Genomic DNA, 11,961 nt, shown 5'->3' with positions numbered 1-11,961 from the left:
TTAGGTTGTCTGAACAACATTAAAGATCCTACCATTTTCACTTGCTAGCGGCCAAAATGGCCTATTCAAACTGACTTTACCTTACCTGGGAGTAAATGCTGTAAATTACTGAAGCTGTTAGTTCCATATCAGGATGTTTTTCTTTTGAGTGTGAACTATGTTTATTCTTTTCTTGGCTAAGTGAACTGAGTTTTGCAATAGAGTAACTAAAAAAAGCTTCACAATAGATGTGGACAGCAGCAAATGTGTAGTCCAATGGCCTCGGACTATGATACCTGGCCCCATGAGTGTCACAGAAACAATATCAACTCCTTTTCACCAAAAGACACAAACTCAATAACCAGAATCTCTACACACACGATCAACTTCACTTGAAGCAAAGCAATTATCTTCTTCCCCTTTTTCTCTCTCATCATCCAACAAGCACCCTAGTAATCCAATTGAGCCAATGAGAATTCAGGAAACTCCATCGGAGTGACCCGAATAGATAGATAAGCTAGTCCTCTCCCCCACTCTCCCTCTCTTCCAAAATCCCCAAGCCAACTTCACCTCAGAACCCAATTTACACTCTCATACAATTTGCTTGACTACCCATCAAGCCACGTGTCCCCAACTTCCACCACCAGCCATGAAAACAAACTGTAACTGACTCGTAGTCCCCAAAGTGTGCTCTCCTCCCTCTGTTCTTCTCCACCCAAACTATAAAACTACAACCTTCAAATCCCCCAGAAAAAAAAGTAAACAAACCTCTACCTCAACACAATCACAAGGGAGGAGCACTCCTCTCTCTCTCTCTCTCATTTTTTTTTCCACTCCCCAATTTTCAAAAGCAGAGGAGTGTGTAAATTTTTGCTTCTTGGGGCTTTGATCACCAAAATGGCTTCTTTAGTGTCCTCACCTTTCACCTTACCCCAAACAAAACCAGACCAACTATCTTCCTTCTCCAAAAAGCACTACTTTCTCCACTCCTTTCTCCCCAAAAAGGCCAACCAGACCAACTCAAAGTCCTCCTCCCTCAAAGTGAAATGCGCAATGGGCAACGGCCTCTTCACCCAAACGACACAGGAGGTGCGTCGTATAGTCCCCGAAAACAAGCAAGGCCTCCCGACAGTCAAAGTCGTCTACGTCGTACTGGAAGCACAGTACCAGTCCTCCCTCACAGCAGCAGTCCAGTCCCTAAACTCCAGCAACAAGTACGCTTCTTTCGAGGTCGTAGGTTACTTGGTCGAGGAGCTTCGAGACGAAACGACATACAAAACGTTCTGCCAGGACCTCGAAGACGCCAACATTTTCATCGGGTCGTTGATCTTCGTGGAGGAGCTGGCCCTGAAAGTTAAGGAGGCAGTGGAGAAGCAAAGGGACAGAATGGACGCAGTGCTGGTCTTCCCTTCCATGCCTGAAGTAATGAGGCTCAACAAGTTGGGCTCGTTCAGCATGTCGCAGCTGGGCCAGTCCAAGAGCCCATTCTTCCAGCTTTTCAAGAGGAAGAAGCAAGGTGCTGGTTTTGCTGACAGTATGCTCAAGCTGGTCAGGACTTTGCCCAAGGTACTCAAGTACTTGCCTAGTGACAAAGCTCAGGATGCTAGGCTTTATATTCTCAGTCTGCAGTTTTGGCTTGGTGGGTCTCCGGATAACTTGCAGAATTTCTTGAAAATGATATCTGGTTCTTATGTTCCGGCTCTCAAAGGGGCAAAGATTCCGTATTCGGACCCGGTTTTGTTTTTGGACAGTGGAATCTGGCACCCTTTGGCGCCTTGCATGTATGATGATGTGAAGGAGTATTTGAACTGGTATGATACTAGGAGGGATGCTAATGAGAAGCTTAAGAGCCCGAGTGCGCCGATAGTCGGGTTGATTCTGCAGAGGAGCCACATTGTTACAGGTGATGAGAGTCACTATGTGGCTGTCATTATGGAGTTGGAGGCAAAAGGGGCGAAGGTGATACCGATTTTCGCTGGCGGACTTGATTTTTCGGGGCCTGTTGAGAAGTTTTTGATTGATCCGGTGACTAAGAAGCCGTTTATTCATTCAGCAATTTCGCTTACTGGTTTTGCTCTTGTTGGGGGGCCAGCTAGGCAGGATCATCCGAGGGCTATCGAGGCTCTTATGAAGCTTGATGTTCCGTACATTGTTGCATTGCCTTTGGTGTTCCAGACAACTGAGGAGTGGTTGAACAGCACTTTGGGTTTGCATCCAATTCAGGTAGCATTGCAAGTCGCTCTTCCGGAGCTTGATGGAGGCATGGAGCCTATTGTTTTTGCTGGCCGGGATCCTAGAACTGGTGAGTGATGTTCCTACTCTTTAATTGTTTATGTAGTTCACAAATAGTATTCCGTTGAGCACTTTATGAAAAAAAGTTATAAGAGCAAATTGAATGAATCAAAATTGGACCAATATACTTTATTGCTTAGACTTATGCTCCTGCTAGTTTCCTCTTTTCTATTCCTGTTCTGGTTACCCTCGCATTCTCTACTTGTGCATCCTTGTAGTCAAAAGTTCTTATGGTTACTGACTATCAAATCGTGATTGCAGGGAAATCACATGCTCTTCACAAGAGGGTGGAACAGCTCTGCACCAGGGCAATCAGATGGGGTGAACTGAAAAGGAAGGCCAAGGTATTTTACCTTAATTTATGCTTTTCTTATTTTCTTCTTAAACCCAAGGAAGTTGCTACCAAATACATGAAACTTAAAAAAACTTCCATGCCTATTATTTGGAGATAAAAGATGATTGGCTAATACCTATCATATTATTACTGTTTGTCAATGTCTCAAAATGTTACATAGAAATGATCTTTATTAATCCACTTTTTCAGAAAAGTGGAGCTTGGGGATGAAGGGAGTGCATAATTTTCTCTTTTATTATATAAAGCCCATAAGTTTCATGCTTTGCTGTCGTCATTGCATATACAGGACATAGTTATTATTAATGGAAAAGGAGGTAATCAAGTAATCTGTAAATATTCTACATAAGCTGTTTAGTTTATTTGAAAGTTATGTTTGAAATTAGCAAGATGCTTTTTGGGAAGTTGTCTATGCCATTCAAGTAGATAGATTCTGGTCATGGAAATATTTCCCTTGCCTTCCATTCTTAAGTATCCTCAGCTTCTGGTTGTTCACTGAATAAAATTTGAGATAGTTTTTGGTAATCTCAATATGACCACGTATATGCACTGATGCAGGCAGAGAAGAAGTTGGCGATCACAGTGTTCAGTTTCCCTCCAGACAAAGGAAATGTAGGAACAGCTGCTTATCTTAATGTTTTCTCCTCCATCTTCTCAGTTCTGCAAGAACTGAAAAGAGATGGTTACAATGTGGAGAACCTTCCAGAGACTTCAGAAGCTTTGATTGAAGAGGTAATCCATGACAAAGAGGCTCAGTTCAGCAGCCCAAATCTGAACATTGCTTACAAAATGGGGGTCCGTGAATATCAAAGTTTGACTCCCTATGCCGCTGCATTGGAGGAAAACTGGGGAAAGCCTCCTGGGAACCTGAACTCTGATGGAGAGAATCTCTTAGTATATGGGAAGCAGTTCGGCAATGTCTTCATCGGTGTTCAGCCCACATTTGGCTATGAGGGTGATCCGATGAGGCTGCTGTTCTCCAAATCAGCTAGCCCGCATCATGGTTTTGCAGCATATTATTCATTTGTTGAAAAGATTTTCCAAGCTGATGCTGTACTGCATTTTGGTACTCATGGTTCACTAGAATTCATGCCTGGAAAACAGGTAGGGATGAGTGATGCATGCTTCCCAGACAGTCTGATTGGGAACATTCCCAATGTCTATTACTATGCTGCTAACAATCCATCTGAAGCTACAATAGCTAAGCGTCGGAGCTATGCCAACACCATCAGCTATCTGACACCACCTGCAGAAAATGCTGGGCTTTACAAAGGCCTCAAGCAATTGAGCGAGCTTATCGCATCCTACCAGTCGCTTAAAGACACCGGCCGTGGACAACAGATTGTGAGCTCAATAATCAGCACTGCTAGGCAATGCAATCTTGATAAGGATGTAGAACTACCTGATGAAGGCGTGGAAATCTCAGCCAAAGAAAGAGATCTTGTGGTCGGAAAGGTGTATAACAAAATCATGGAGATTGAGTCCCGCCTGCTGCCTTGTGGGCTCCACGTCATCGGTGAGCCTCCAACAGCCATGGAAGCAGTTGCAACTCTGGTGAACATTGCTGCACTGAACCGTCCAGAAGAGAATATTTTCTCGCTCCCAGCTATATTGGCTAAGACAGTTGGAAGAGACATAGAGGATATTTACAGGCAAAGTGATAAGGGGATACTGAAGGATGTGGAGCTTCTTAAGCAAATAACAGACACATCAAGGGGAGCAGTTTCTTCATTTGTGGAGCGTACAACAAATGAGAAGGGTCAAGTAGTTGATGTAAAGAATAAGTTGACCTCAATTCTTGGGTTTGGTATCAATGAGCCTTGGATCCAGTACTTATCAAACACAAAATTTTACAGGGCAGATAGGGACAAACTTAGAACTTTGTTTGAGTACTTGGCAGAATGCTTGAAGCTAATTGTGGCTGACAATGAGATAGGGAGTTTGAAACAAGCATTGGAGGGTAAATTTGTAGAGCCAGGACCTGGTGGTGACCCAATCAGAAACCCGAAAGTGTTGCCAACGGGAAAGAATATTCACGCACTAGATCCACAGTCTATTCCGACCACAGCAGCAATGAATAGTGCAAAGGTTGTGGTGGAGAGGTTGATAGAGAGGCAGAAGATTGATAATGGAGGAAAGTATCCCGAGACGATTGCACTTGTTTTGTGGGGTACAGACAATATCAAGACCTATGGTGAGTCCTTGGCTCAAGTTTTGTGGATGGTTGGTGTGAATCCAGTTGCTGATGGTCTTGGACGAGTCAACCGGGTAGAAGTAGTGAGTCTTGAAGAGCTTGGAAGACCCAGGATTGATGTTGTTGTCAACTGCTCAGGAGTCTTCAGAGACCTCTTTATCAACCAGGTATTTTCCCTCTCTATGGACTGTGCTTCCTATCTTTTGGCTCTTATGTTCGTACATGGTTAGCAAAGTAAGAATTGTATAATTGTTACTTTACTACCTTTTGTCAAAATTTGTGATTGTTTGCAGATGAATTTGCTTGACCGAGCAGTGAAGATGGTAGCTGAACTAGATGAGCCAGTTGAACAGAACTTTGTCAGGAAGCATGCACTGGAGCAAGCAGAAACCCTTGGGATTGGGGTTCGTGAAGCTGCAACCCGGATCTTCTCCAATGCTTCAGGCTCCTACTCCTCTAATATAAATCTTGCTGTGGAGAACTCCTCATGGAATGATGAGAAGCAGCTGCAAGACATGTATCTGAGCCGGAAATCATTTGCTTTTGATTGTGATGCTCCAGGTACAGGCATGGCTGAGAACAGAAAAGTTTTTGAGATGGCATTGAGCACAGCTGATGCAACATTCCAAAACCTGGACTCATCAGAAATCTCACTTACTGATGTGAGTCACTACTTTGATTCGGATCCAACCAATCTGGTGCAAAACCTAAGGAAGGATGGAAAGAAACCTAGTTCCTACATTGCTGACACCACCACAGCTAATGCCCAGGTGAGAACGATACAGTATATGTACTCTTTCAGTACTGAGTTTGGTATATGTCATAGATGTTAATATTGCAGAAGCTGCAAAGAAACCAAATAGAATTTGCAATTAACAATCTTTCTTACAATGCAGGTTCGTACGCTCTCTGAGACCGTGCGTCTTGATGCAAGGACCAAGTTGTTGAATCCCAAGTGGTACGAAGGAATGTTGTCCAGTGGGTATGAGGGTGTTCGTGAAATTGAGAAGAGACTCACTAATACAGTTGGGTGGAGTGCAACTTCTGGGCAAGTTGACAACTTTGTGTATGAAGAGGCCAACTCGACTTTCATTAAAGATGAGGAGATGCTGAACAGGCTTATGAAAACAAATCCAAACTCCTTCAGGAAGCTGCTACAGACCTTCCTGGAGGCCAATGGACGCGGTTACTGGGACACTGATGAGCAGAATATTGAGAGGTTGAAGGAGTTGTACTCAGAAGTTGAAGACAAAATCGAGGGAATTGATCGGTGAACTCAAAACTCATTGTTGAGAAAACTGTACATTAATTTGCAGATATAAGTAACTTGAGCTTCTAGGAAATGTCCTAATGTGAATTTTTTCCCAGTTCCCCACTGTTAATTCATTTGTGGGGATATGTATCTGTACTTTTACACTCAGACATCAAGTCCTATAAATACATGTATTCATAATTGATGTAATAAATATTATCGTTGTTGTCAATCTCAATTTAACATTGTTAAAGCCTTGGATTAATTTGTCTCAATTTAGGCACTTGAACCTGACTAAAGAATTGAGTATCGTTGTGTAAGAACCGTCATAGTAAAGAAGCATATGGACTAATGGCCGCAAATGAAATTACACTTCCAAATTTTCTATGCAATATTAAATAATCCTTAATGCTCCTCACATTTTCCCCTAAATGCTCTAACAGACCAACCTGATTAGTAATGAGTTCAGATCTTTTGCAACTGTGGTGATGCATGCTTATGATGAAAATGAGACTTTCAGATTTTTGTATAGTTCTCTCTTGTATGAAGTGTGCTAAACCGTAACTCTTAAATGTGTTTATTGGCTACTTAAATAAAAGATTGGCCGCATTGCAATTCTTGCTGCTAAATAATTCCTCTAAACAATCACATTTCTACTAAATTAATCACAGCTGTACACAGGTCAAATTCTCATTGTTGATTACACAATTCTGTTTCATATATTCACGAGCAAAAAGAGAGAGATGAATACATCTTGTGGGGGGGCATCTACAATCAGTAATGAATGGTAAAATGTAAACCTACAGAGAACCAAAAATAAAGAAGAAAAAAATAAAAACGTGCCCTCCCTCAAAGAAAAATAAAAAGATGGTTCGTATGACAATTAACAAAGTGGTACACATTTCTTTCTTACTCCCTTTCTTCGTATTTGTAAGTATCAAAAGAGATGAATTTACCTTCAGACTAACTCCATTAAGAGAGGGTCACCTTCTGCCATTGTTCTTATTAGTTTTATGAAATCTTGTTCGCTTGACACACTCCATGGGTGAACGGCAGGCACTTGGGCCGAATAAAGGGATGAAGAATTAGTAGAAGCTGATTCTTCCTCGTAGACCATTGTGCTTAGCACCGAGTCAAAATTCTGAGGTGAATCTAGTGCTAGAAAGAACATCGGAATGGCAACTTTGTGATGGATTTCCAGATCTCCCACTAGATTAACAAGATCAACGAAGTCAGATATGAAGCGACGAGGGATGTACAATATCTCAGAACTGCATACTATGAAGCTCTTGTGACTAGGTATGGTGTTCTTATAACTGACTTGGAAGTGAGCTGGCATCATGCTAACAACCTTCTTTACCATGCTTGCTTGCTTTGAAAACCAATCTGAGTTGTCATTTGGCGACACCTTGGTCCAAGACTTGGATACCTGAATTCCATTGTAATTGTGAATGAGATAGAGCAGCATTTGGCAAGAAGGACCAACACTAACAATTTTTTTTCCCTAATATTTACCTTTTACTTAAAGTGAAACGAAAGTTACTGAAGTTTCTAAAAGGAACTATGATAACTATTCGTAAAGTTGGTATAATTTATAAACGATAATATGCAAATGGATCAGAAGTCATATTACCTCATTTGTGATCCATAATTTGTTTTTGTCTGCTTGTAGAAGATTCCAGTAATTAAGAATAGTGTCGTCGTGAAGGAATAAAAACCCATCTGCACCAGAATATCGATCAAATATTTTGGGTAGGTACCTGCAAAGCAACATTAAATAGTAAAGTCAGAAAATTGGTGGTGGCCCATCTTAACTACTTTCATTATAGGCTTTAACTAAACTACAAGTAAAAGTTACTTAAAAACTAACAACGCGACTACACCAACAACACAACTACCAGAGCTTGCTTTTAAAAGAAGTGCATCAATTAAGCACATTTGGTGCCAGAATTATTCCAAAACTAGATTATGTATAGATTCTGCAGTCCTAATATATATTACAGGTTCCAGAAACAAATTGTCAATCTGCCTCTGGTTCACTCATATTACTAGCCTAAATTTGATTGACTTAATTAGCACAGAAGGCATACCCAAAAGGCAGCAAGTCATGAAACTGAGAAGGAGAAGGATCAATACTCTTCTAAAATAAAAATCTTTTCTGAGCTACACAGGTTTCTTATGAAACCAGTCATAACCACTACAACCAGAGGAAATTCAACAATGACAAGGAGGATATTGTGCAAGTGATATATGAATTCACAAATTCTACCAACCTGCAGAAATTGTGGAATCACTGAATAACTGGATATCTGCCAACATTAACAAGTAAATGAGGCCCAAGACTACATGTACAACCCCTTTTAAGTGATGAAAGGCTCTGCCCCTTGCCCTTCAAGACAGGAGAAGAGCAGAGCCTGGACACCTCCTACTTGATGACAAAAATCACTCCTGTTGGTTCTAGATCCTCAAAATTTTCAGAGATGGTGCACTGTCTACCAAGATACTCGATTAGGTCACTAATGTTCCTTGTGTCATTAATTCATAAATGATATGCAGCTACCACTTATATCAATGCTCCAAAAGTTACCCTATCATTTTTATGTAACAACATATTTGAGTATTACCTCTTGCCTAATACATATCAAGTCTTAAACTGTGAGAATGTTAAGTCACTACACCATCTGCAATCCTATATACTAGATCATTTCCATTTCGTAAGAGAAAAATAATTATCATTAATAAAGAAATTAAAATTAGATGTGCAAAGTCTCATGTCATCTCCAAATGCACTTAATATTAGAATATCCCAAACTTGTGTCTGACCATATCCCTAAATATAGGTTTCCAAATAAAAAAACCAAGATTTCAATGAAATATCAATCCTACATCTTCTTAAGCCCCTAAGCAATTTAACTAGATGGAAAGCTCTCTTAAATAAAAAGGACAGCCAACACAGGAATTTAACAAAAGAAATATGACTAAACTGATGTAAAATTCATGACAAGAGTGACTTACTTGTAAACATTCTCCAGTTTTCCTTCTTCAACAGCAAGGTCTAGATTCTTCGATTCTGACAACATGATCACAGTTTTGAATATCCTCCCATAAAGCAATCTCCATTCAAGAGCAGTACGTTCCACAGGACCACTGCAGAACATAATAAGGACAACATTCCCAAAGTTCTTTCTCCATCGGATCAAATTTCCAATTTCATAGTTCACAGTTCCCGTTTCCTCAACTCCAAGATGAACAGATGGGAACTTTTGAGGAACAAATTCTCTTCTATCCCCATGACCAATATTTCCCAGTGGCCTACCCAAATCCAATGACATTAATCTCGGTTGGTTGTACCCAACAGCAATCAAGTCCTGAAGCCAAGCAGCAGTAAACTTCACATCCTTCTCAGTCCAAAACCCCTCTTCTGCCATAGCAAAGCTTAATTCCAGGATCTTTTCAATCAATCTTTGCTTGCTTGCTCTCCACGAAATCAAAAATTTAATCAAACGACCTACATTCACATGAAGATCCTTCTCTTCTGAAAACAGATACGCCTCAATTCTATCATACCGGTGCACAGTTGGTGGATACACCACAACCTGACCACCTACTTCCCACAAAATCCTCTGCGCCCAATACCCCCTCAACACATCAGACGCCATTGTGCTAACCGAAACAGGAAGCATCAAGCCCCAAAACGCATGCGAATGGAAAATCGTATTGAAAGAATTCACCGGCACCATCATCCCCTGCGGCAACGCCACTTTCGGTGCGTGCTCATCAAACCTAATATCAAACGCTTCCAACCCCGATTTTCGCGTAAAATAAAACACCGAATCCACATCCGGTAGCCCATTGGATATCCCCTGCTGTATGAACTGTTTCCCAGCCAGAACCTCAGTGTAGAACTCCTCATGACCAAGCTCACCAACATTCTCCAACGGCAAACCTCTAGGCCAAACGGAGCGCTGGCCGAAATGTATATAGGGATTCACAATAGTCCTATTCGGATTCTCATGGCTATACTGCAATATAGTCTCTTGCCTATGCCCCTCCTCACCTACCAAATCTATATCAAAACGTTTCCCCAAATCGTTATCAATAACCTCCCCACGGTCGTCGGCGTCGAAGATTTTCCGAGCGCCGTGCTGGATCGCAAACAAGTACCCCACAGTCTTCCTAACATAAGAATCATAAGGCAAATACTCCAAAACCCTAAAACCCAACTCAGCTTGTTGCTCAAGGGACAAGAAGATCGCACCTTTGAGGCTCCAATCCGACGGCGTTTTGGAGTTCCCAACCGCCAGCACCTGCCACCCTCGGATCTTCACCAGCTTCCGGAGCGGCTCCGTCGGGTACTCCGACACCGACACCACCACCCACTTCTCAGATCGGAAAGCCGCGTACGGCGACGCCTTGTCGAAGACTCGCTTGACGCTCTTCTCCTCCAGCTGCGGCATTTGGATCCTCTCCACGGCTTCGGCGGCCTGGGTCTGGAAGCAGAGCAGAGCCGCCGTGTCGCCGATGTTCCGGAGCACGAAGAGCGCCGCCACGGTGGCGATGAGGGCCACCACGGTGACGATCTTGTACAGGTTGTCGGAGAACCATGTGGAGAAATCGAGGTTGGGGGAGAAATCGAGGTTGGCTCTAGTGTTGGAGAATTTAGGGGACTTGGGTCTGCTGCGCTCTTGGACCAACATTGAACTAAATAGTAAATACTACTACCCCAATGCCTCAAAATAATATCTTCCCAAGTTTACAGTGACTTGACTATAATGAGCTTGAGCTCTTGGGAATTTGGGCAGACATTGAATCAGGGATGTCGAGAAGAGGTTGAGGTTGATCTGGGGGTTTGGTGGTGCCGACAGTTTGGGGGGTGAGGAGTTGTGGTTGGAGTTCGGTGTTTCGTAGACTTGAATTAAACTGCTCTCTTTCCTTCTTTTTATGCAGACCCAGTTTGGTGTGACTTGTGGGGGCGGGTCTCTGTCTTCTTCTTCTTTGCGTCTTCTTTCTATATTGTTTTTTTTTTTTTTTTTTCTTCATTTTCTATTTTGTTTTCTGCTCAAGGGGATCAATCATGCTTCTTCTCAATATTGTATGGTTGCATTGGGTGGATTTTGAGTATTTATTACTCTTATGTGTTTGTGTATGATTAATGGGGATTTTGGGGACAAGAGGGTATTGTATTGTATTCCAAGCCAATAATTGTTGTGTTCATTTACCCCAATAGGCCAAGTAATTTTCGCTCTTTTCTTCACAAATTGGTTGGAAGTCTTTTTTTTTTTTTTTTTTTTTTTTTTTTGATCTTTGCTAATATTCGTGTTATGTTTACCTAGGCCTGGCAACGGGCGGGTATAGTGCGGGTACGGGTCGGGTTTTTAACGGGCCGGGTTTTTAACAGGCCGACCCGGTAAAAACCCGTTAAGTTAACGGGTTTCGCGGGCTTAACCCGACGGGTTTGCGGGTTTTCCGTTGGAACCCGTTAACAAATTTTTTTTTTTTAAATTAATTTTTTTTTATTTAAAAAAAAATTAATTTTTTAAAAAAAAAAAATCCGTTAAGACTTATGTAATTTTTTATTCATTTTTTGATCAACTGTTAGAGAAATATATTCAGATCAATTAATATATACATATGTTGGTTGAGCTAAGCTAGTAAATATAATTAAATATTTCAATAGGTTCGAAATACATATTTAATGTACTAAATAAAATACATTTTTAATGTACTAAATAAAATACGTCTAAGTCATCTTAATTGCGGCTTTCTCCTTCTCCAGATCTATCTTGCAATGTCAAATCAAATACGTCTTCAGTAAGATCCTCCAATTCAGCGCGCTCTTTTTCTAAAGTATAAACAAACAAAAATGAAAAATATTAGAATAACATAAAGATT

The 11,961-nt window shown here is 41.4% G+C and overlaps 2 protein-coding genes across 2 annotated transcripts; one reads left to right on the top strand and one right to left on the bottom strand.

Moving 5' to 3' along the window:
• The first annotated feature begins 549 nt into the window (after nucleotides 1-549).
• LOC133722301 (magnesium-chelatase subunit ChlH, chloroplastic) lies at nucleotides 550-6,307 on the top strand. Its single transcript, XM_062149154.1, has 5 exons — nucleotides 550-2,281; nucleotides 2,533-2,615; nucleotides 3,182-4,984; nucleotides 5,111-5,587; nucleotides 5,714-6,307. Exons 1-5 carry the CDS (start codon nucleotides 877-879, stop codon nucleotides 6,089-6,091), a joined length of 4,146 nt encoding a protein of 1,381 aa, XP_062005138.1. The 5' UTR covers nucleotides 550-876; the 3' UTR covers nucleotides 6,092-6,307.
• Nucleotides 6,308-6,743: 436 nt separating this feature from the next.
• On the bottom strand, nucleotides 6,744-10,997 carry LOC133720518 (probable glycosyltransferase STELLO1). The gene is made up of 3 exons (XM_062146864.1): nucleotides 9,085-10,997; nucleotides 7,703-7,829; nucleotides 6,744-7,498 (listed from the first exon to the last, which is right to left on the bottom strand). Exons 1-3 carry the CDS (start codon nucleotides 10,764-10,766, stop codon nucleotides 7,028-7,030), a joined length of 2,280 nt encoding a protein of 759 aa, XP_062002848.1. The 5' UTR covers nucleotides 10,767-10,997; the 3' UTR covers nucleotides 6,744-7,027.
• Nucleotides 10,998-11,961: the final 964 nt, after the last annotated feature.

The sequence above is a fragment of the Rosa rugosa genome, chromosome 7 (genome assembly GCF_958449725.1).
Source record: "Rosa rugosa chromosome 7, drRosRugo1.1, whole genome shotgun sequence".
NCBI lineage: Eukaryota > Viridiplantae > Streptophyta > Magnoliopsida > Rosales > Rosaceae > Rosa > Rosa rugosa.
This window is presented reverse-complemented; position numbering and strand designations above follow the sequence as displayed.

Bases quoted from the DNA above. Each gene is read 5' to 3' on its own strand.
- LOC133722301 (XM_062149154.1), top strand. From the start codon at position 877: ATGGCTTCTTTAGTGTCCTCACCTTTCACCTTACCCCAAACAAAACCA. The intron at 2,616-3,181 runs GTATTTTACCTT...GCACTGATGCAG, and splicing joins AACTGAAAAGGAAGGCCAAG to GCAGAGAAGAAGTTGGCGAT. The intron at 4,985-5,110 runs GTATTTTCCCTC...GATTGTTTGCAG, and splicing joins GAGACCTCTTTATCAACCAG to ATGAATTTGCTTGACCGAGC.
- LOC133720518 (XM_062146864.1), bottom strand. From the start codon at position 10,766: ATGTTGGTCCAAGAGCGCAGCAGACCCAAGTCCCCTAAATTCTCCAAC. The intron at 7,830-9,084 runs GTAAGTCACTCT...GTTGCTTTGCAG, and splicing joins AAACTGGAGAATGTTTACAA to GTACCTACCCAAAATATTTG. The intron at 7,499-7,702 runs GTAATATGACTT...AATGGAATTCAG, and splicing joins AATTATGGATCACAAATGAG to GTATCCAAGTCTTGGACCAA.